Source organism: Pseudochaenichthys georgianus, chromosome 13 (assembly GCF_902827115.2).
Source record: "Pseudochaenichthys georgianus chromosome 13, fPseGeo1.2, whole genome shotgun sequence".
NCBI classification, from domain to species: domain Eukaryota; kingdom Metazoa; phylum Chordata; class Actinopteri; order Perciformes; family Channichthyidae; genus Pseudochaenichthys; species Pseudochaenichthys georgianus.
In genome coordinates, this window is record NC_047515.1 from 27269892 (window position 1) to 27295720 (window position 25829).

General features: G+C 41.7%; 1 protein-coding gene across 1 annotated transcript in view; it reads left to right on the forward strand.

The window, feature by feature from the left end:
- The window catches only part of grik4 (glutamate receptor, ionotropic, kainate 4), a 398096-nt gene that overhangs the window by 276392 nt on the left and 95875 nt on the right, over window positions 1-25829 (forward strand). Inside the window, exons 5-6 of the mRNA XM_034097561.2 lie at window positions 7206-7370; window positions 11003-11100. Of these exons, the coding sequence (XP_033953452.1) occupies window positions 7206-7370; window positions 11003-11100 (263 nt within the window). The remainder of the gene's footprint in view (window positions 1-7205; window positions 7371-11002; window positions 11101-25829) is intronic.

The following is a 25829-nucleotide window of genomic DNA, read 5'->3' on the forward strand; positions in this document are numbered from 1 at the left end:
TCGAATTGTGTTCCCGCTGCCTCGAGAGATGCCTCAACGCCATCCTCAAGTCCGCACAAAACACATGTCACATCATTATTGTTTGAATAAACCATTTTTCGCTGACGCATCCAGGCTTCGGCCAAGGGCGCAGCTCAAAAAAATGAAAAGAAAAACAATAAACAGTCCGTTAACCATAAATCCCCTTCTGAGAGCAGCTACGGCCTCTCTCAAAAGGCGGATAATAAACGGGTCTGTGAAGGCACCACCACCACGCGCATGCGCAGTGCCGGTTGGGGCTTTAAGGGCACTACCGCCACGTGCGCACGCAGTGCCGGCTAGAGCTGTAAAGAACGGCCCGTCAATCCTTTCCCTTTCGAGAGCAGCTACGGCATCTCTCAAAGCCCGAGGAGAGTCAGCCCATATTCTAGAGAGAGAGATCCTCTCACTTCTAGAAAAGAGAGCTATATCTGTTGTACCTGCCGAGCAGAGTCAGAGTGGTTTTTATTCCAAGTACTTCCTCGTCCCCAAACGAGGAGGGAACGGAATCCGGCCAATACTGGATTTGAGGGTTCTGAACAGATATCTAAAAAATATATAAATTCAGAATGCTCACTCACACATCTCTGCTGCGTCTCGTGCGACAAGATGATTGGTTTACATCAGTCGACCTGAAAGATGCGTATTTCCACGTCCCAGTATATTATCCACACAGGAAATATCTGAGATTCGCATTTCAGGGGATCTGTTAGGAATACAGAGTACTTCCCTTCGGCCTGTCTCTCAGTCCAAGAGTGTTTGTACGACGTACGGAAGCCGCGATAGCCCCGTTAAGACAACAGGGTATTCGCTTGGCGACCTACCTAGACGACTGGCTGCTTCTCGCACAGTCGGAGCACGAGGCTATTACACAGACAAATGTTCTCGTAAAGCACCTGCTCAACCTGGGGTTCATAATAAACACAGAGAAGAGCATGTTGTGCCCCGCGCAGACTATACTCTTCCTAGGGTTACACCTGAACTCGGTGCCCTTTTCAGCTCGCCTGTCAGCGGAAAGAGTGAAAGCTTTCAGAGCTTGTCTCGCTTTATTCCAGCGTCGCAAACATGTTCTCTTCAGAACATGCCTGCGGTTGATGGGGCTCATGGCGTCAGCCATCCTGGTCGTACGACTAGGACGCTTACACATGAGGGAGTTTCAGCGCTGGGTAGCCGCCTTAAAACTAAACCCCGCGCGTCATGGCGCGCGGAGGGTAATGGTTACTGTGAAATGCGTAACGGCACTGCGCCACTGGCTGCACCCGACTTTTCTAGTACGGGGCGTGCCTATGGGTGCTGTCCTTTCATGAAGGGTGGTCACCACAGACGCATGTCTGACAGGTTGGGGAGGTATTTATGAAGGCCGCCCGGTGAGGGGTCTCTGGAGCAGAGACCTCCAGCGGGCACACATAAATTACCTGGAGCTTTTAGCGGTGTGCCTCACCCTAAAGCACTTCCTGCCTTTTCTCAGAGGACACCATGTCCTCGTGAGGACAGACAATACGACGACAATATCGTATATAAACCGCCAAGGGGGTTTGCGTTCTCTCCAGTTACACATGCTGGCACGCAAACTGATCCTATGGAGCAGCGGGCGTCTCCTCTCCCTGAGAGCGACGCACGTACCGGGTGTGTCGAACCTCGGGGCAGATCTGCTGTCCAGAGGTACACCCCTTTATGCAGACTGGACTCTACATCCAAGGATTGTGAGCCAGCTGTGGGTGCGTTATGGCAGAGCCACGGTGGATCTGTTCGCATCAAGAGAAAATGCTCAGTGTCAGCTGTTCTTTTCGATGCGCGACCTAAACGCACCGTTAGGCGTGGACGCACTCCCACACGTTTGGCCTTCGGGCCTTCTGTACGCGTTCCCACCCTTGGCTCTGATTCCCCAAACTCTGGCAAGAGTGAGGGAACAACGCCACACACTTATTCTGATAGCTCCGCACTGGCCAGCAATGTACTGGCTGGCGGAGATTTATCAGGAGGCTATTGCTTTGAGACCCTTACGAGTCAGAGTTTGCAGGCACCTTCGGGTCCGCGAGCTCTTTCAAATCAGGGTCTGGCTGCATCCTGGGCTCTGTCCAGGATGTCTCCCATCCAAGACATCTGTGCAGTGGCAAGCGGGTCTTCGCCGCTCACTGTTGTCTGCTTTTACAGGCTGGGCGTATCCTCTCCAAGCGTGGCCCGAGCAGTGCTGGGCACCTTGTTGAGTCGGGACTCCACCTGTTAAATTCCGGTTGGTCGGTGGTCTTCGAGATAAGCTCGTCTGGCAATACGGGAGCTACAATATCCCATAGTGAGACATCGAACGGAGTGTTATGAATGAGAACTATAGGTTACTTACGTAACCCCAGTGCTCAGAGTAACATGAAGTGAGATGTCTCACCAGACGGCCCTCCTTGCTATGGTGAAGCGAGAAGAGGTGCTTATTTTGAATGACGCATGCGTCGTGGCGCAGGCTACTTATAGGGGGTGATGTTACGCTCGTGTTGTGTTCAAGGAACCTGTCCATGGCCAGGAAAAACAGGAACTCGCTTGTTTAATTATGCGGTCTAGATTTCTTCTTCTTCTTTTTTGAAGTGAGAAGTTGTCCGTCAGTCAGACTGACAGACGGACTCCCCACCCCCAAAACGAAAACTCTTGGGTTCTCCAAGAATTACACAAGTCACCCAAATCAGCGTTAAAAAAGCGGGAGGTGCCGAAAAATATATGTATTGATTATTACATTACATTACATTACATTGCATTTAGCTGACGCTTTTATCCAAAGCGACTTACAATAAGTACATTCGACCAGGAAGACACAACCTTGAAGAAAACAGAATCATATAAGAACATCAGGTTTCAAAGAGCCAATCGTTTCAAGTGCTACTCAACTGGTTTAGATAAGCCAGTCCTTTATTAGTATATAAGTGCTCTGTTAGCAGTTATTTGTTAGTCATTCTATCGCTCGAAGTGGAGTCGAAAGAGATGAGTTTTCAGTCTGCGCCGGAAGGTGTGTAAGCTTTCTGCGGTCCTGATTTCAATGGGGAGCTCATTCCACCATTTTGGAGCCAGGATAGCAAATCCACGTGTTTTTGCTGATGGGAACTTGGGTCCCCCTCGCAGCGAGTGTGCAGCGAGTCGTTTGGCTGATGCAGAGCGAAGTGCACGTGCTGGGGTGTACGGTTTAACCATGTCCTGGATGTAGGAAGGGCCAGATCCATTCGCAGCATGGTACGCAAGTACCAGTGTCTTGAAGTGGATTCTAGCAGTTACCGGAAGCCAGTGAAGGGAGCGGAGGAGCGGCGTGGTGTGGGAGAATTTTGGAAGGTTGAAGACCAGACGAGCCGCTGCATTCTGGATGAGCTGCAGAGGTCGGATGGCACATGCAGGTAGACCAGCCAGGAGGGAGTTGCAGTAGTCTAGGCGTGAGGTGACGAGAGCCTGGACCAGAACCTGCGTCGCTTTCTGGGTCAGCTGGGGACGTATCTTCCTGATGTTGTAGAGCGTGTATCTGCAGCAGCGGGTTGTAGCAGCGATATTTGCAGTGAAGGACAGGTTGTTATCCAGGATCACACCCAGATTCCTTGCAGTCTGGGTCGGGGAAACAACAGAGGTGCCGATGTTGATAGTTAGGTCAAGAGAGGGACAATCTTTTCCCGGAAGGAAAAGCACTTCAGTTTTGTCAAGGTTGAGCTTGAGGTGGTGAGCGGACATCCACTGAGAGATGTCAACTAAACAAGCAGAGATGCGTGCGACGACCTGGGTCTCTGAGCGGGGAAAGGACTAAATTAGTTGGGTGTCGTCAGCGTAGCAGTGGTATGAAAAACCATGCGGGCTAATGACAGATCCGAGCGAGTTTGTGTACAGGGAGAAGAGGAGGGGACCAAGAACAGAGCCCTGAGGGACCCCTGTAGTTAATCGACAAGGGTCGGACTCGGACCCTCTCCAAGTTACCCTGTAGGTACGGTCTTTGAGGTATGAGGTGAGGAGGGAAAGTGCAGAGCCTGAGACTCCAAGTTCTTGGAAAGTGTGAAGGAGGATCTGATGATTCACCGTGTCGAATGCAGCAGACAGGTCCAACAGGATGAGGACAGAGGAGAGGGAGGCTGCTTTAGCAGTGTGCAGTTCCTCAGTGACAGCAAGGAAGGCAGTTTCTGTGGAGTGACCTGCCTTGAAACCAGACTGGTGCGGATCCAGAAGGTTGTTCTGATGGAGATAGCAGGAGAGTTGTTTAAAGACAGCGCGTTCAAGTGTTTTAGACAGGAACGGGAGGAGAGAGACAGGCCTGTAGTTTATAACATCAGACGGGTTAAGAGTGGGTTTCTTCAGGAGAGGGTTTACTCTTGCCTCCTTGAGACTGTTTGGAAAGTGACCAGAAGTTAGAGAAGTGTTGATAAAATGGGTGAGAAACGGTAGAATATCAGGAGCGATAGTCTGAAGGAGGTTTGAAGGGATAGGGTCCAGAGGACAGGTGGTAGGGCGGGCAGAGGTAATGAGGGTAAGAACCTCACTTGGAGAGAGAGGGGAAAAGGAGGTTAGTGTGCCGGTTGAAGGTGGCTCAGGTGATCCAGCGGTGAGTAGAGGTGAGTCAGAAAAAGAAGAGCGAATATCGTCAACCTTTTTTTCAAAGTGATTAACAAAGTCGCTTGACAGAAGGGAGGAGGGGGAAGGGGCCTTGGGAGGATCCAAGAGGGTGGAGAAGATGGAAAATAGTTTTTTAGGATTGGAATAAGAAGATTGGATCTTATCTTGAAAGAAAGAGCTTTTTGCCTGAGAGATCGAAGCAGAGAAAGAGGAGAGGAGAGCCTGATAGATTAGGAGGTCGTCACGGTGTTTGGATTTCCACCATTTCCGCTCAGCTGCCCTAAGGACGGTTCTATTAGCACGCAGTGCGTCATTTAGCCAGGGAGCAGGAGGGGACTGACGAGCCTGCCGAGATGTGAGAGGACAGAGAGAGTCCAGAGAGGAGGAGAGAGTAGAGAAGAGAGTTTCTGCAGCAGAGTTTGGAGGTAGGAGTTGGAACGAGTCAGAGGAAGGGAGGGCTGAGAGCACCGAGGAGGCAAAGGTAGAGGGGGAGAGGGAACGGAGGTTACGGCGGACAAGTGCAGGATGCGAAGAGATTAGTTTGTTATGTTTTGAAAGGGGTAGAGAGAATGAAATGAAGAAGTGATCGGATGTGTGGAGCGGGTTTACAGAGAGGTTAGAAGTAGAGCAGTTCCTTGAGAATATGAGATCAAGGACATTGCCAGCTTTATGAGTTGGTGGTGACGGAGACAGTGAGAAAGCAAAGGTGGATAACAGAGATGTTAGTTCCGGGTCCGTATAGGTCGGCATCCGGATCCGGACCGCGGTCCGCCTGTTGCCGACCCCTGCTCTACATGTTTAACTTGCTCCTGTGTAGACATTAATTATCTAATGGAATTTAAAGTGTTTATCCTTGGACAGAGATTAGTCCAAAGAGCTAAACAATGAATATGTATTAAGCTGGGATTTAAAAATTGTAACATTTGAAAGCTTAATGTGCCTGCAGATAAACATAAACATACATTTCTTTAAATGTTCTTTGTCCACAGTACAAGCACAGTACAACCACAAATTAACTGCCACTGCTACTCTCTGCTTGTTGGCCTTATACTTGATTGTAGATATTGGCCTGCTGTGACTCCCTGTGATGATATATGATTAGTGGATATGTCTTATCTTTGCAGGCTAGAGCCAGTTGTTTACTCAGCTGTGTAATCGTCAGGGAAAAGGTCAATTTGAACACGTTCCAGCTCTGTATGCAGCTCTGCACGTCAAAGTCTGATGATGAGGCTTGAAGTAACATCACTGAACTTGCAGTATTTCTCTGTAATACATAATCTGTTCACCTTTGGAGCAAGTTCTACATTATTGTGTTTTCCTGTGCATGCTCATAACAACTTCCCACTTTTCTATAGGTTCGTTTTTAACATGTAACATCCATAATGTTTTATGACTGTTGATATAGTGCATCTGAAAGCATAATGTGCAGCATTATAATTGCATCATCGTTGGACTATGTAGTCTTCATAGAACATGTGTTTAAAGTATTACGTTCAGTTTGGGCCATGCTTTCTGTGGATTTGGAAAAGGACTAATTGTAGCCAACATGAATATTGATGCATTGAATAGTTTGGGCCAAGCATCACATAAAACACACCATTAATTCAATATACACAACAGCATAAAGTTTATGTTTGATAACACAGTGAGCAGATTGTGTTGCTTAATTGCTCATGATGACAATTTAACATATGTGCTGTTTAAAGGTCACAGAATACATTATGGATTAACAAAAGAATATCTCTGACTGAATGTCTTTTATTATTACTGCAGTCTATTCAAATTATACATACACAGTTTATACCGCAGTCTAGTTGTCATACACAATTTGAAAAGTCCTATGGTGGTGGAAAAACACTTATTTGCATTAAAGTATAAGGAATATACCACAGTATGTATGAACACAGATTCACTGTATAAGTGGCAGGCATCAGTAGTAACAAGTATATTACAATACAACTAGCTATTGTATATATAATGTGTATGATTAATTTTGAGTACTACATCTCATCTCATTATTGTTTAGTGCTTCAGTTTTAATTTTGTAATATATTTGAACAATGTATGTCTATAACTGAAGTTATAACTCTCCACTGTGCCTTTTTGAAAGCTTAACAACTAAAACAGTGTTTAATGCATTTGCTGCAGTAAACAGTGTTTTATGAATGCATATTTTAGCAGTGTTTTTAACATTTTAATGCTTTTAGGCTTGCAAGCTTGTGTCATACAGATCAGACATTTACATTAAATAGCACTCATCCTTTCAGAACAACAGTAGATTCTACTCCCTAAGAGCGGCTCCCAAAGTGTAAGGATTTATTAAGAGCAAAGCCTGACATGGTAGGCACTCTACACTAAATGGATGGCAATGTGCTCAAAATGCCAAAGGTATTAGTGCTAATAAATCCATACACCTTGGGACAAGCTTTAAGTGAATTGAACTTTTATTGTAGATGTGAAAGAAAACAAAGGAGTTTAATACAATACCTGTTCTCACAGTTTCTTAGACAGGATACTCATTTGCCACATGGACCACCCTGTTTTTCACCCAGTTACCAAAGTGGATGATTTATTTTTCACTAACCCCCCTTGGTTGTCTCCTTCTTTTTGGTTGGTTTTAGCTGCCATTCTTGATGACCCTATGGAGTGCAGTAGAGGCGAGCGTTTGGCCATAACACTGGCCAAAGAAACCATCAACAGGAGCACTAACCGCTCCACCACCGGCAAGCTGGAGGTGGACATCTTTGAACTGCTGAGAGACAGTGAATATGAGATGGGGGAAACAAGTAAGTAGAACAAAGCGGCTTGTGGTGTGAAAAGAAAGTGTTGATGTGTGTTTGAGTCTGTTGGTCAATAAACGGTAATGTGTGTGTGTTTGAGTCTGTTGGTCAATAAACGGTAGTGTGTGTGTGTGTGTGTGTGTGTGTGTGTGTGTGTGTGTGTGTGTGTGTGTGTGTGTGTGTGTGTGTGTGTGTGTGTGTGTGTGTGTGTGTGTGTGTGTGTGTGTGTGTGTGTGTGTGTGTGTGTGTGTGTGTGTGTGTGTGTGTGTGTGTGTGTGTGTGTGTGTGTGTGTGTGTGTGTGTGTGTGTGTGTGTGTGTGTGTTGAGACAGCAAGCCTGTCATTTCAATTCACACTACTTTCTTCTTTTCACTCTGTCCATCACACGCCTCCCCCAAGTACACAGAGATAAGTCTGTCTGGTTCAACAATACTTCGGTCAAACCCAGGCAAGCAATTTATTGAAAAAAGATGCCAGTTGGTCGTAGAGCAGAAAAGCAAAATGAGCGGTCATATTTTAAAAGCAGCAGAAGTCAAACGGTGTGTTTATGTTTGTTTGTTGTTTTTTTGTTTTTTTCTCTTATATAATTGCAACGTTCTCTCTCCATTGACAGGTCCAATCAAAACAACATTTTCTGTAGAAAGGAGTGTAAGGTAAAAAATGGATTGATCTACAAACATAATCTATCAAAAGAGATGGCATACAACAGAAGGGCTTAGCGACTTTGAAAGAAAATGGGCAATAAAGAGATTTCCAGAAACAAATGGGACAAATGCTTCACTGACCCCGGGATTCCACGGGGTCCGTCTGCGCCGCGGTTTTGTTCCGACCTCCTACAGCGTCAAACCCCACCGGGCGTGTTTCAGAAGCGGAGCGTCTTGCGTGCCGGCTCGCAGTTTTTGTTGATTTGGGCATGTTTCCTGGACAGGCTACTTTGTACAGACAAAGTTAATAATAATTGTAATAGTCCAGTTATAAACAACATGAATTAAAGATGTGTTGCTGTATTCTAGTGGTAAAACAAAAATGCATTCATCATCATAATTATTCTATATATATAATTTACACGGTGCCTGTAAACCGGAGGAGAACGCTGGCATTTCTCCTCCTACTTGAAAGACTACGGAGGGATAGGGTCTGCAAAATGTGTTTATTTTGGGGATTGAGTGGATTCTCTGACCGGTCCACTTCCTGCCCGGCGCTATGCAACGCCTCGCGTCTCGCTTCATTAAAACAAGCTAAAGTATTTGTTATCAATTGGATCAAAGCCTCCACTTCACAGCTACCCAAACAAATCAGTTTACAGGGCTGTGACTTGCTGCCTCACACATCAGTGTTTATAAATTATTTTTTTACATTTTAAATGAAAACAACCCAAGATCAATACAGAGGAGCACGGGTCTGCAGAAAGCATCCAATAAAAAATGCTATGACAAGAGGGGGGATTGATTTTCAATACAACACATTTCCACTTTAAAAAACCAAGGGCTTCAGCTTTATTCATAAAAATACATGTTCATTTATCACAACAGCAACACACTGTTTTTCTTTCTCTGCCTGGCTAACTCGAAAACCTTTTCCGCAATCTTTTCCTCATGTGTATTTTTCACGTGTGTACGCATGCTTCATTCTGTGTGTGTGTGTGTGTGTGTGTGTGTGTGTGTGTGTGTGTGTGTGTGTGTGTGTGTGTGTGTGTGTGTGTGTGTGTGTGTGTGTGTGTGTGTGTGTGTGTGTGTGTGTGTGTGTGTGTGTGTGTGTGTGTGTGTGTGTGTGTGTGTGTGTGTGTGTGTGTGTGTGTGTGTGTGTGTGTGTGTGTGTGTGTGTGTGTGTGTGTATTGCACATAGCCACGTGACAAACACAAATGTTTGCTTTAGTGCTGCCTTGTGTGCTCCTGAGGACATTGATGGCCTACTGAGAACCTTTTTATCCCGATAAATCTTAAACTTTTATGATCTGAAAGGAAACTTACAAGCACCATGAGCTGCAACTGGAAACATGTAGTTGTGGTAGCTGCATTGTTTGCGTATTAAGAGTGTAAACAGGCTTGTTGTGCGTCGTCAGTCTTTTGGTATTTGTGGATCTAATCTTGTGTGTTTGCTCTTTTTGATTGTCCATCCTCCGTCCTCTTGTAAGCAGCTACATTGACGAGCCTTTTACAAGTCAAACTCATTACAGCCCTCTAATCATTCCAAGGTTCCAATAGCTTGTATTGATCAGGGGAAATCAATACCAAGCGGAAAAAATGGACTTCAGGCCAACCCCTAGACCTCCTGACCATAATTTGACCGCGGTGAACACCCTAGTACTTTTCACAGTGCTAATAGACACTGACATAAATGTCCAGGGAGTGCAAACAAACTTTTGCTCGAAGGTGGAGTCTTGACACACACTTTTCTGTGCACATTATCTCTCTCACACATACACGCGATGCCGGCTGTGCAGTGAGACGGCGTATCAAAGTGTCAGACAAGCCAGCATTTTGTTGGCTGGCAGTAAAATCATTCAGGTTTATAATTTGGTGAAGCCATGCAGACAGGTGAAAATATGTGTATGTACTGTAAATGTGTGCATACAAGTGTATATGTGTGTTTATGTACGGTGTAAGTGTGTTTATGTCTCACAGGCCCCATGGGTAAGTAAGGGGTTACTTATTAATCATTCGACTCACTGCCTCTGGATTCACCACACAGACTCACAAACTGTCCCCCCTGCCTCTTCCACTGCTTAATGCTCTGCATTTGCCCAAATAACCCACACCAAATCATCATCTCACACACTTCCTTTGTGCGCACACGCCCGCACATTAACAGTTGGCTACGTAGGGTCTGTATTTGTGTCTGCCTCACATCATTGACTGTAGCTGTTTAATTAAAGTCCAGGGATTATAAACTCACAAGAAATGGGGTTCTGTTTTTTAGTGTGGCGAAATTAAATCTTATATCCTGAGTCAAATTCACATTGAAATGTTCCTGAAAGGTTTTCGTCCCCAAAGGTAAAGCCTTTAAAGCAGTCCTTCGTGAATGTGGAAAACAAGATAAGTCTGTCCGTCTGTCTGTCTGTCTGTCATGTTGGGGATATTATGGCATTCATGTGTACACTTTTAAATACCAGATGTTATGTTTTATGCCTCAATATATTGCTGCTTGTCACTGTTTCTGTCGCTCTGCCACAGTCTGTCAATGTATGTATCTGTCTGAGTCTCTTCCCATTTCTCTATCTATCCATCTCCATTTGTGAAAGCCTATTACATATATGTGAATATCAGTTCCTTCCACAAGCTATTAAACTCTAATGGTCAGGGTATATATGATTTTTCTGTATGCCCATCACGTTAGGCTTATTAAACATGGAGAAATGTGTTTGGCCTTGTGCAGGTTTCATTAATACATGTAGGTTCAGGCTCCCTTGAGACAGTAGAAGCGCTGGCTCAGGCTGCTATCCGTTTAGAGGTTGAGATAGTCAGCGTGTGCATCCATTAACATGTGACTGAAGAGGGCCTTTTTATTAAGACGTAGACTCTTCAAGAAAGACTGTACTTTACTTTCCTGGTTGCCTGACCGACTAGCTACTACCTCTCTCACCGTCCTTTCACAAATCAATCCTCATTTTCCCTTTCATCTTCTCTGTGTTTCCTTTAGTGTGCCAGATTATGTCGAAAGGGGTGGTAGCAGTCCTCGGCCCCTCTGCCAGCCCGGCCTCCAACTCCATCATCAGCAATATCTGTGGAGAGAAAGAGGTGAGTTCATGCACACAACTGGCCTGCTGTTTAGCTCCCTGAGGCTTGCTAGCTTCAGTTAGAGATGTATTTAGAAACAAATAAAAATACAAGTTTGGCTGTTTTGCTCTAAAGGGTTGACAACAAATAACTTCTGCTGTCTCTGCATCTGCTGTTTAAATGTTTTACTTTGTAGATGATTTTACAGATCATAGATTATTTTTGACAAAACGAGTCAACAGACATATTTTATTTTCTGAACTGTGAAGAAAAAGCCCATGCCTGAGTGGATTTAATATCAGAGCCTGACGATGTGTGTACAGATACCAGCTGGATGCTAATTGGCTTGTCTGAACACTGACATGGTGTTTTACTGGCTGATGTCAAGAGCCTTTGAGTTATACAAAACCATAAACGTAATCAAAATCAATTACAAATCTGTAACGATTTATCTGTAGCGGTTTCACTGCCATTGTGGCTGCAATTACTACATTTTAAACACATTAGTGTAACTTTCTATAATATCTCCTGTGTACTGACTGCTGCAGATGTTAAGAACGACTTGTCAGTTTTCTTTCAGTTCATCAATCATTCAGTTTTCACTAGTGTGTTGCCATCATTGGATTTGGTCCACAGAGAAGCCAGCTTTTTAACTGCGTGGATTTGATCAGCATAACTATTACATTACATTCCATTACCACCCTGTGATCTCTATAGTGTCCTCTGGTAGAGTATAGCCCCTCTTTCTAACGAGCCATCAGCCTGTTGTAGTGGTTGACTCACCAAGACTCCGTGCTGTTAGAAGTCTCTGGTGGCATTGTCTTGCGGGGATGACTGCTTTGAAACGCTGACTGTGATAATGCATGAATATTAAAGACCCCATAAAGGGAGAAATTACATTTCAGAGTGGTGGTTGGAAGAGATAGACACAGTATAGTCATCATACACCCTACGGAGTTGATACTGGCCCTAAAGATTCACAATTTCCCCACACTGGCAGATATTGCATCTTTATATATCAATTATTGGTGAGTGTTTTGAATGAATAGTGCAACATTTGGATGACCAGAATACGTAAAGGCTCATCCTGTCTTCTCCATTGGTCACAGATAGAAAAATACAAGCTCTGCTGTTGTCATGTCCAATTAGTCTTTGTTCTTTCCCACGCATGCACATGAATTCACCAATGCTGTAGTCTAAACAGTTTTTAGCGGTATTTAAATCCTAATAACTATGTTAATACATCAAACTTGACAGGTTTATATAATTATGTGAAATGTGTGTTTATTAAGCCAGTTGGGTGTGCATCTTCATGTTATGTTATCATGTATGTTATGCCTTGCAACTATCGATTCGTTTTTAGATCAAGACATTAATAACAATTGTTCAGATAGATGACACAATGAGTGAGCTCTTGAGGGCTGTACTCCATGTTCAGCAACTTGTTACTGTAGTCACTTTAATCCATGTTATGTTGAACATTGAATTCAGACTTTTTAGTAAGTATATAAGTATAAGTGAAATGGAAATGAAACTTTACTTATGTATTATTGCTCTATCATACATTGTAAAGTGGTATATGTCAGGGGGGGAAAGAACTGCAAGTTCTCGACATTGCTGAGCATGAAAGCTAGTCCATATATGGGTCATCTTTGCAGGTTCTGTGAACAGTGTGAGAGACTGTCTGTTGGTTTAAGGTGTTTCTTTTCTGACATGATTCAGTTGGAAATGCATAGTTTGATGTGCTTTAACACGTTTCTCACCTCACAGTTACATCAAGAAGAACTTGAGTTCAAAAGGCAGCCACAGAGGACCTCTTGCTTCTTCTTCCACCTCCAGTAAGAGAGGAGGAGAACACACTGAATGTTTGAGCGTTGGGGAGATGATAGATCTTATTGGGAGGATGTTAACATTCTCAAACCAAATCAACCAAATCCACTCCAACATACCTTATAGGTTTTATATAAATGTATTGTCATGTCAATTAGTCTCCAAACGTTTTGCACAATGATTCAAAAATAAATTAAGTCTGGTTTACAGAAAGAGATGATGTGAAAATACACACAAATGTATACAAAGTTGTCATGACAATAGGCAACACCCGGGGGGAAAGCTGTGTCCTTGGAAATACTGTACTTTGATCGTCTTATCTCTATTTTCACTGTTGTATTGAACGCATTAATGACTATTTCTATGTTGGCAGAAAATTCCTATAATAATTAGGCACAATGGTCCTCAGTTGTGGTCACCATCACACTGCCTGTTTTCATGGAAGTCATTCAGGTGTTAAGTGAATGTCTGGAAAACCAGATGTCGTAGTAGTTTTGTATCTTGAGGATCAGGATTAATAACGGACAGTCTTAACTCAATGGTCCTCATCAGGTTGCTATTTAAAGCCAAGAGTGTGCAGATTTTCATTCTAACCGAACATCACACTAGCTGAATTCACTGATTAAGTCCCCCATGTCAGGCTCAAGCTGTGCAAATCAGTGAAGTCAGCTGGTGTGTGTGTGCGTGCGCGCGTGTCAGAGAAGGTCACATTGTTCCTGTCATGATCACTCTGAAAGGGTTGACCGGGTAATGATCCTTATCATATGAACTTATATTAGAAGGAGGGCGTTATAGCTAACAGTACAGCACTTTCATGAGACATTACTCACAATAACTGTGCTCTTAGATCCAGGAGAGCCTGTACTGTAGTTAGTACATGTAAACATTATCGCATAAGAATTAATTGAGAATGTATGGAATTATACATAATATTTTTCACATCCCTAATAATATCAACAGGGCATTTTACTTTGCTTGTGTGTGTGTTGGTCTGCCTATCTGGCTATAAAAGGTACAAACAGGTCACCCTGAGCTTTAGGCGCTCTGACCACCGTATATCAATTTGAATTTAACCCTTCACAATGATGAAGAAAATATGTAATACTGTTGTTGAATATCCATTGTTATAAATAAACAGATCTGTACTCAGTTCTGTGTTTCAGCTCTTTTCAGTATACTGCTTCTACTTCTTGAATACAAAAAGGACATTTCTAGTATTAATTTATTGGACTAATTTAGTGAAAGAGAGAATAAAAACAGATCAATGGTTACATTTTTGAATTATTGTACTAATACTTTCTTTCTACGTACTGAAAACTGCAATATTGCTGTCTTTCTCAGCCTGTTTTGCTTAAGTTAACATCACAGTGGTGATGACATAAAATAAAATGAAACATTGTGCAGTCCTAAAGGCCACATATGCCTGCACTTAAATGGCTGGTTGCCTGGGACACTTGTAGCAGTATTGCAGCTGACAGACTCCACTATGTGATCAGCACATAATCTACCAATCCCAATCCATCTCTCTCCGGGTTGCACTGCTGCTGCAGAGGCTACTTCCACCGGGTGACAGAGTGGGACTGAGCCCATCTGGGTTTCACACTAATGGTGACTAATACAAAAACAGCGACTGCAGAGAAGGGCTTGACTGTGTGTGCGTCATGTTTGTAATTTGTTTTCCATCTTATGCTTCATGGCAAGCAAACCTTGAGGTCAGAGTGTGGAGGAAGGGTAGATTAATATTGACTAATGACTTGAGAAACATTTACAGGAGATTTGGATGAGAGGCTCCTGCTGCTTTTTATCTGGTGACCGCTGCCTAGCCAGAATAGCTTGTATAGTGCAGTTATTCTTGCTGTTGCTTTTCCTGTGACCCTTAAAATGAACAAATGTGATTCTTATTTAAAAGTGGTGATTTAGATATGACAGGGAAAAGGCCAAAGACTTTGTATCCCCTATTCAAATGTTCCCAAGGCTCCATTTACAATCCCAATCTTGTTATTTTCATCCAAAGGTCATTTTGCCATGAGCCATAATAAGCTTTTCAACTAAATCGAGTAAATGTCAGTGATTGCATTTTCATTTTTCAAATATTGTATCTAAATTCAATTTGTATGCCCCTGCTTTAGCTCAGTTTAAATGCTCTTACGACTTGTTACCTATGACTTCCTCTCCTGTACCGTACGAATGAAATGTGTATTAAACCTGTGTCTACTAAAGAAACACATAGCTCAATGATTCAAATATGTGTCAGAAGTGGTCATGCATATTAATATACAGTCTGCTGTCCTGGGGTTGCTTTAGGCTCTCAAAGCCATGTGGTCGCAGAAGTAAAGAGAGATCACACTACTGCATTGTGGATGTATGGTGTTCGGGTTGGATTCAAAGGTGAGTCTGAGGTCTGATGGGCAAACAAAGAGCCCACTGGATTGAGGTTGGAGGTCAGTGGTGTAGCTCAAGCCCTAGAGATGGCAATAATAAGAGATTTGTGCTTTCATTTCATACACACACAGACACACACACACACACACACACACACACACACACAGACACACACAGATGCATTCACACAAAAACACAGAAATGCAATTCCGACTGACTCTTATACAACCACAAAGAATATTTTTGAAATAATCAGGAAATGACTTGCATTAGGTGTCATTTATGTGCAGGTGTTCTGCATTATCCTTTCTCCCTCACTCTGTCTCAAACATTCTCATTATCTAATTTTCCGGCTCTTTCTTTCCTGTCTACTCTGATAGTGGTTTGCTTCATTGTGTGCATTGGTGTTTGAGGTAACGCTGAAAAAATCATCCAGTTTGATTAAAAAGTAATCATTTTAAACTTTCCTTTCTGAGTCCTCGGTTTAAATTAAAGATAGTTTGGAGCCAAGCGTCTTTCTCTGAATTACTTTATTAGAAGGCAAATTAACTCTGTAGGATTCCTCCACATGGTCGGACCGAAGCAATTGTTGAATAGAGCCAGCCGACAAAGCTGAGACACAGTTGATTGCTCGTGAATGGATAGTACTTAACAACTTGGTAAACCTTTCTTCATGCTTTCAGAAAGAATGATTTTTCCAGTCCACTGCTTCATTTGTGTCCTCATTAATAAGCTCAGTCATTGAGCATTCATCTGATTGTGTAGTCATTCACATGTTCTGATGCCTGCTGTGTTTGCATTGTGTGTTGAGGTCTCCACATTGTTAGTTGTCCAGCAGCTCAGTGCTACACTTGGCGAGCTGTGGAATTGCTTTTTGTGAATGTAAAAGCCAGGTAGTCGAACCAGTGAATTCACATTTATGCAGTAGCCACGCTCACTTTAGAGTAGACCGTCTTCCTGCCAGCCGCTGCAGCACAGTCGGTCACAACAATCTCCTGTTGGTGAGCAGCCAACTTCTGCTCAGCTTAGTTCTCACACATGGGGCCTCAGTATCAACCAAATATTTCACATGCTCCGTAATACCCCTTACAAAGTACACAAAGGGCGACTTGTGTACTGTGAGGGAGTGCAGTCGTCTGTTAAACAGAAGGTTATGGGTTCAATCCCAGCCCGTGCAGTCATCATGTCGATGTGTCCTTGGGCAAGCTACTTAACCCTGAGTTGCTCCCGAGGGCATGGTGTGTGAATGTGTATGAATGTTAGCTCCCCTAGAGCAAGTGGCACTCATTCTGTATGAATGAGTCGTGAATGGGTGAATGACTCATAGTATGTAAAAGCACTTTGAGTCGTCGAAAATACCTTATAAAGCACTATAAGTACAGTCCATTTAAAAAGTATTTATTTGTACATTGATAGCCATGTTTTTTTCCTTTTATGATAACAAATCTGCCTGTTTGGATCAACTGATTTGAGCGTAAAGACAGCAAAAACATAATACATGATGTTGTATCGATAATTGGTGATACATTGATGTGAATTTTTCATGGTATAATAAACTGCCAGAGTAAAACACAGCAATTATTTATGTGATGAAAATATAAAACAAATAAATAATCCTTTGATTTCAGATTAGTTATAATGTCATTAGCCACACTTCACTGTTACACATGATTGCATAATGTAGTTTTCATGATCTTTTAATGATAGGAATGATTGTGTTTAAAAGTTTTATCAGCTTAAGAGAAGCTTAATTGTGCTTGAGGCAATGCAATCTCAAGCAATTAGAGATAAAGCTGATGTGTTTGAAATAAGCAGAATTAGCCATTATTAGCGCCTGGCGCTGTGTTTACCTGTATGAATCACACAGATCGCTAGGACGGAATCTTTTATGAATAAAGTGCTTAAGCAAAGTCACTCCTAGGAGAAAACCAATCGCAAGGCAAGTTTATTTATACAGCACATTTCAACACAAGGCAATTCAAAGTGCTTTACAAAAATGAAGGACATTAAGAAACATATTATAAAATGATATCTAAAAACACTCATTTAAAAGCAATGATATTAAATGGCATTTAAAAACACTCATTTAAAAGCAAAGATACATGAATTACAGTTACAGTGCAGTGTGAGATACACACATCTGAATGAACCCCCCTTTGGAAAATGATAATCTGACCCCATGGTACCTTTTAGTTTTCGCCGAAACTATTCCTCTTTTTGTTTTGAAATGCACATAGTTAAGTTTACCTTGTCTTTCTAGGACTTTTTTGGTATCGTGAACCAGGGTCTTGAAACCAAAACGGATTCCTGTACCCCATGGTACCTTTTTAGTTTTCGCCAAAACTATTCCTCTTTTCTTTAAAGGCACATTAGTTAAGTTTAAGTTGTCTTTTCTAGGACATCTCAGCTGAAGGTCCACTTATATTTAGTTGGCTCAGTTGTCTTAGAGAAGTATTGATCTTAGGTTATGTAATGGCTGGTGGTGATGTATGTAATAACAACAAATGAGCCTCTGTGACTTAGCTCAGAAAAAAGAGTGTACTTTGTAATTTCGTGTTATTAGTCAAACTGTTTATTGCTGTTTCCGCAAATGTAATAGCTATTTTTCATCCCAATGTTTAAAGTACACAATAGTTGTAGCGTCAAAGCCTTGAAGTAATTTAACCTGCAAATCTTCTTCTTTTTTTTTTTTTAAATGACTACATTACCAGAAATATGTGTTGATTATATTTGGTTGTTTTTTGGGTGATAATTTTTTCAAAAATGTTATATAACATTTGACAAATACAAGAACATTGGGTCCGTTGCCTGATGATTCTCATGCTGAGCATGATGCCAAGCCTCTTCTTTTAAAATACACCTTTAACAACAACCTTTAATCTTCAGTCGATATCAGAAACACCTCTTTCCTTTGTTGATTGCATTATCACCTTCTCCTCTTTCTCATATAGTTGTCTTCTTTCTTTTCAGCTTACCTGCAGTTTTAACCAATGTTCACCTCTCTGCCTTTGTCCCTCCTGTGATATCTGCTACTACTGCCCCACAAGCCTCAGTTCTCTTAGCTGTCTTTGTCCTCAATCTCACCTCTTTCTTACGTTTTCTCTCTGTCTCTTCTTGTTGCTTATTTTTCTCATTCCACCTCCTCCACATGTCTCATCCCTGACATTACCCTCACCAACTTTTTTCTCAGACACCAGCTATAGATGTCTACCAGTTCAAGATCTGCCACTGTTAAGAAAACTAAATAAAATAATATATAGAAGCCTGTTGCCGCTCTCGCCCCCTCTTCTTAATCACCCTCCATCATTCTCGTGCTGAATCTCTACGTCTGAGTGCGTTCTGGTATTAGTTCTGCTGTGTCTGTCTTGTTCTGCTCTGGGGGTAAGCTTATGGTTCAGCTCTCCTCTGTAATTGGGCTTTAAAACCACTATATGTAAAGTCAAACGCTTTCTAGCCAAAAGCAATATGTTTTGTCAGCAAGTGACACGCCATTGATTAAGCAGAGCTGACACTCACAGATGCCCCACTCAAAAAATACATGTAGAGACATGAAATGTAATACAAATGAGTCTTTCATTGCTCTTTGCATTACAATACGCTGTTAGCCCACAGCTAAATGCAGTTCACGCCCCAACACTCAAGTTTTCATCCAATTTATTCTACTCTATTTTTGTGGTCATTAGGATTCATTAGGATCCAAAGAAAGAAGCCATCACATTTGTCCTCCAGTGTTTTTCAAAGGTACAAAGACTTTCTAAGTTTAGATTCAGTTGGTATTTTAGCTGTATATATGTGTGTCCTTCTGCCTGTGTCTCTGCTTTGGAAAGTCTTATTAAAGGAATTAAATCATACACTTTGTATAGTTGTAATGGTAAAAGCTCAGCAGAAGAAGTCTCAGAAGTGGAGCTGTATCATCCCTCAAACTTGATATCCCTTTTTGGACCTCAGTAAAGCTTTTCAGCCTCAAACTGATAATAAACGTTCAGAGCTACTTAATTACAGGTCAGTAGATAATAATAATAATAATAATAATAATAATAATAATAATAATAATAATAATAATAATAATAATAATAATAATAATAATACATTACATTTATAAAGCGCTTTTCCTGGTGCTCAAAGCGCTTAATGGTTGTTCTCTAAAGTTTTATTTCTAAATAACGCGATAAAGTAAATAATTGTATGTTCTGAGAGTTAAACGTATGGCTGTCAAAGGATCCCGTTGAGAGTGGAAGATATGGTTAGGTCATTTCATATATATTTGATATACTTTCCTATTGTATTGAGGGTTGCAGTGACAGACTAGATCACACCCTCTTACTGTTTTATACTTCACCCAAATGTTGTGTTCACTGTGTGTACACAAACCCCCACCTCTAAAACGTGTGGCTACGTTGTCAATATGTCTCTCACAAGACTGAGCATGTTGCATTGGTCTTTACCACAGTCATTCAAAAGTGGTGTTTAATAGATCTTTATTAGGAACCCACCTCTTATTTTATTCATTTATTATTTAACTAATGTTAAACAGTTGTTCAGCTTTAATTAAAAACTAGCCAAGAGAATTGATTCAGCCTCTCCATTACTCTGCATGATTACAATGGTTATGTCGTATATCATGTATTTTTTTCAGAAATTATATATATAACTAATACTTTTCTTTCAGAAAAACACCAATATTTGTATTTGATGGCATTTGTTCACCTTTTTGATAAAGACAATTAATAACACTTTTTCTGTGAGACATTCTTACAAAAACACATGAGCCACTATTCTTATTTGGAGAACCTATTCATTCAATATACTTTTGACAACTCTATACTGCAATTACTTACTGAACGCTTATTCACATAGGCCAAGTATTTATTGATGTAAAGATTTATACTAAAGTATCAAAATTGGATCGGACTGTCCTTCAGCCAATATCAGACAATTAATTAGTAAATACATAATATATAATCATGCATAATATGTTTGTTAATCCAATGTGGTGATACGAGACCAACCTTTTTACCTATGTCTGCTGCCCAAGTTACAGTAACACAGTATCAGGCAGAAATAGCCACAACATATTAATGATTTTAATTGAATTCAGATCATGAACTGTTACATAATGGCACCATAATTCTTATATCTAAGGTTTATGTCTGTGTCTTTGAATACAATTGCTCAAATCTGGAAGCACATTTGATTAGAAGCATGGATGTTAAGCCGAGTGTCACCGTGTGGAGGATTTCTCTGATTGCTTTTCTTGCTAACAAAATGCAGGTGTCTCTGTCTCTGCCTGATCCTAATTAGTGAAGCACAGCTGTCATCTGCACCTCTGTTAACCCTTTTCTCACAACACTCTTGATATGTCTTGTCAACACAGCACTGGAATGTGCATATCCAAATCCACCATCCTGTCATCAAGAAACAGTCTCATGATGTGATCACTGAGATGAAAGCAAGGGAAAACATTGCTCCCAGACGAGCAGCAAGAAAAATGGATTTCAATTTAGCTGATTGTTGTCATCAAGGGTTGAGAAATGACTCTGAGCCATGGATGTTACTTTTGTCACGTCTTAGTCAGCTGGGTCATGCAGAGGAGTTTTGTGGAAGGAGGTAACACGCAAGCCAGCTGATATTGCTCTCTTTTTCTGCCAGCTGTGCATTTAAATAATTTCCTATCACTTACATTCTGTGAAGTGAAAAACAACAAGAAAACCTGAGTCTTTTTCCTTTTTCATGTTTGTTGATGGAGAACTGTTAGCCTAGTTTTGAAAAGTTGAGCTTTGTTTTGTTTGGCGGGTGGTAAGTCAACAAGTCAGCCCACTGTTAGAATAAAAAAAAACGTTTCTAATCAAAGCTCCCTATAGAAATATTTGAATGTGACAAACCAACATATTTTCCATGCTTGATAAACACCGATAGAATTGCAGGGGGAGAATATTTACTGGTAAATATTACTTAATTTAAGCCGGTAGAAGGCTTGAGTCAACCTCCAAAATCAAATGAGTGTGTTCTTCTTGTTCTTTCCCCACTGCTTGGAATAATACTAGCACAGCAAAGCAGGGGAGGTAAAAAAGCAATTCTTTCTTTTTCACAAAGACATTTGCTCTGAAATAGGGCAATGGAGTGGGGAACATGCCTCTCTGGAGGAAAGGAACTTTTTTCTCTCTGAACTGGCTGATCAATGAGATAGAGATCTCTTGGTCAATGTTCCACTCTCCTAAAAGGCACCATGGGATCGGCTGCCTCATTCATCTTTATCACTGTTCTGCTCTGACCATGGGGACCTGATGCAGGATCATTACTACCACAAATAGAGATATGGCTTCCTGGGCAGAGACTAGGATGAACCGGCAGTCTGGGATGGAGATTGTTGGTTGGGTGGCATTGACTCTCTTCTCTAGTGTCTCATATCTCCCCTTTCTCTCCCACATGAGTTCCTCAATGCCTTTCCTGAATGCCAACAGATGGTCTCCCAAATCCCTCATAAACCTTTTTGGTCGAAAGGGCATCAGGTAGAGAAAATTGATTACCACCTGCAGTCCTCTTTCTCCTGCCACCCTGCAATACCACCTGTGCCAACTCCACTCTGGCGTTCCAGTCTTGGCATAGCACTCGCTGACTGATGGACAATGTCTCCAACAGCATCTGTTCTCTAATGCTCAGTAGCCAACATAATTATCTGGCAAGGCGTCATACTCTGTGTTCTGCTATTCGTTGCTTTTCTACAACTGATGATCTTTTGATTAGCTATTTCCACTTGTTTTCATTCTGTTCACTGAGACGGGCCGCTGTCTACTTGGCTGTAGTGCAAAGTGTTTTCAAGGACAGTTCAGTCTCTTTGCCAAGTATGTGTTGTATGCTAATTGACGCCAGGTCAATGTGCGATAATGTAAATTAGTTAAACATGACTGATGGGCAACATCCGTGTCTGACACGTTTCAAGACCCATAAAAGTGCTGGGATATTAATTGAAAAGGGTTTTGTTCCACTGCCCCTCTGAGTCCAAGCCAACAGATGTAGTTGCTCATTATGTCTCTGCTCTCCATATGGCACTGCTGCACATCCAGCTCCCCTACACCGCCCCTCACCCGGACCCCCTCTAGGCAGGCTCCTGTTAAGTTCACAGTGGACAGGTAACAGAATAACTAGGGAATTTGTGAGCTCAACAACCGAAGCAACCCAAGGCTTGTTGTACTGGACGGAAAGGAAATAAGCTTTCACCTTCACTCCTGCTCAGAGCAACAGTCTCCTGGCTAATGCCTAGTCAGATTTGAAACTACCCTTCTTGAATGCAACCTTGGATTTTCCATTGAAGAGGGGTTATCTGAGGTTATTGTTAAGCTTATACAGAGCCATGAAAAGCCCTTGCTGTTTCCAACAAGCAGCCAACTGCGCATCACTCTCTTGGCAGGTAGAACAAGTGCTGTTGCGTTTTACTCCTTGTTTTAATAGCTAATCTAAAAAGATCAGAGTGCAATCGCAGTGTAATTAAGGCACGTATATTGTGAGCACATTATAATTGGGTTGAGGTATTTTTGCTGCCAAAGAAAGGTGCTTCCTAATCTCTGTGTGTGTGTGTGTGTGTGTGTGTGTGTGTGTGTGTGTGTGTGTGTGTGTGTGTGTGTGTGTGTGTGTGTGTGTGTGTGTGTGTGTGTGTGTGTGTGTGTGTGTGTGTGTGTGTGTGTGTGTGTGTGTGTGTGTGTGTGTGTGTGTGTGTGTGTGTGTGTGTGTGTGTGTGTGTGTGTGTGTGTGTGTGTGTGTGTGTGTGTGTGTGTGTGTCCTGTGAGATCTTCCTCATTAAACGCCTGTCAAACTTCTGTCTGCAAACCTGCCAGCCTTTCTGTCACACTGCAGGAAACACACACATACAGTATGAACAAGAGCACATAGCAGACTGTTTATGTGTCATACACACACTCTAAAAACACAAGTTGTACCTTTTGTGGTTGGGCTGTACCAAGTCCCTTTCTCCAATGAAAAAAATACTTTGTCATAACACTCAACAACTGTACAAAAGTAAAAATATAACTCGATGCATTTGATCTGGCAAGGTGCTGCTTTAACTAGCCAAATACAGCAAATACACATTCCTTAGAGCAGCGGTTCCCAACCTGTGGGCCGCGGCCCCCTAGTGGTCCGTTAAGGCATTGCAAGTGACATTCCCATCTCAGACAACAACAAAACAAAAACAGAAGAAATAAAGATAGTCAGTAGGATCACTTCAACATTTAACAAACAAAAATAGGTTGACAACCAAATACCACCAAAAACACAACATGGCAAGCATACATATTGTTCCTTTAATCCCACTCTTCGTAAGAGCTAATTATTTCCCATTTCATGGCGTGTTCGGCCACCCTTTGATTTTCCAAAATAAATTGTATTTTGAATCTACTCTTCAAACACCTTAAATTAAGATTAATCCTTGATTGACATTTAAAAATATGTATTTTAGCCAGAAGAATAGTTGTATTTATTAACTCAATATTTGCCGCCAAATAATTTGCAAAACATTATGATTTGTGTGGAAACATTTTCATTATTAAGAATTTTTATTTTAACCTCTTTTCCTTTCTCTTTCTTGATCCTCCTGAGCAACGGTCATTACAGTCAAAATGGAAAGATATCATAAAAACTAGACATTTGGAATTGTATTTCATTTTCCAACACATACCTGAAACAGCCCCTACCAATGCATTCGATTTGACTTTTGATTTTCATTTAGGGCTGTAATCCAAAATGTTACTTGGTTAATATTTGCATCTAAGACAGTCCAAAAACTGTTGTAGCCCTTAAACAATAACTACTTAAACTTAAACAACTTATATGACTTCCTGTTCTTTTAGCAAATAGGTTCTGCATCTTTTAATAATAAATGAGCCCCACAGTACCCTTCTTTAACTTGAAATGTGTTTGTATCCCACTGACACCAAACAATAACAAAGCTAAATGCTGATGTTGTTAGTGAATCCCCTGAAACTGTACGTCTTTAGAAATGGACCAATAAAGTGGCGAACATAAGACAGATTGCCTTTGACAACAGAATCTAATTTAAAACCACTAAACTCAATTAGACCGTTTAATGAGTGCTGATTGCAACCCTTTCCCAATTCCTCACTCTTTGTTTGTGTCTTTGTGTTTACGTGTCCTTCTTCTCCTGTCCTGCACATGGTATCCCCATCTCAGCCTCTCAGTCGCTCACTTCAATGCTCTCTTATTCTGTCAGTCAGACTGTAAGTTTCTCTCTAGTCCTCGCTCTGTTCCCTCCTTTTTCTATCTTTCACTTGCATTCAGTTTCCCTGTCCTCACTCACCTTGTATTCCCCTGGCACAGGCCTGTCTGTCTCCCCAGCAGTCACCATCAAATGTATTTCTATTCACAGTGAAAACAACTTTTTTTGTTTGCAGGAGATATTCCTCCGCTCACAATGGTACGATGTAATTAGTTTCACTCCCACACCAACGGTACGACTGCCATGAGCAGATGCTTTTCAGAGATACTACCATGCAACTTTGAATAACGTCCTGTTTTCCATTATCTAGTTGACTACATGTCCTCTATTGTCTTTGTTCAAGCCAAATACACTCATGAAACTTACCATTATTTAAATGCTATCTCTATCAAACACAAAATAGACAAATTATCACCAGAAAAAGTTCTTATGATGAACGTGTCAGCAAGCCTACAGAACAGCATTCATTATTAAACGTGTTTCTGGCTTGGTAAATGGTGATCCAGTTTTCACTTTTCGTGATGCTTTGTTTTTGGTTGCCAATCCCCGAGAGAAATGTCTGGCTATTTATCCAGGAAATTGTGCTATTAGGTTCTGCAGCTAATTATCTACCATGTTGGGCTGGACACAGGGTTCGGGTTATAAACTGAGCTCTATGGGGGTCTTTAAAACAAACGCACACACACACACACTCAAACACACGAACACACACAGCAGCAGCCCTCTACTTGCTACAAACTTAAATATGAAAAGGTTCAACTACGCACATACACATCATCTCGGCTCGCTCAGCACGCTCACAGGCATAGATTGCGAAATAATGTATTGCGCACCTTGGAGGTGCAGTGCAGGCATTTGTCATTCAAGAGATGCGTAGTTCTTTTGGAAAACATGCTTTTCTTCTAGCCTATTTACCTCGTTAACGTAAATAATACTCTACATTGACACATGCATTATTTGTGATTCAAATAATGGTTGTTGGCAATGTATTGGCGACCCCCACAGATGTATGATTTCACTGCGTCCGTGGGAGCTCAGACCCCTCCTTATGGGTTATTATCCTCAGCTCCCATTGGCTCCCACTTAACTCGAACCCTGGCTGGACAGCTAACACAATGTAGGGTCATCACACCCTTTTTAGTTAAAAAATATATAAGTATATATATCTTAAACTACACAATTAGTTGGAAGATACTGAATGAAACTGAATAATTGATTGACAATTGTCGGTGGGTTCATGACTAAGAATGACCTATTTTACATGACGCATAGTCATTAGATCCATTGTTATTTAAAGCAACTGATTAGC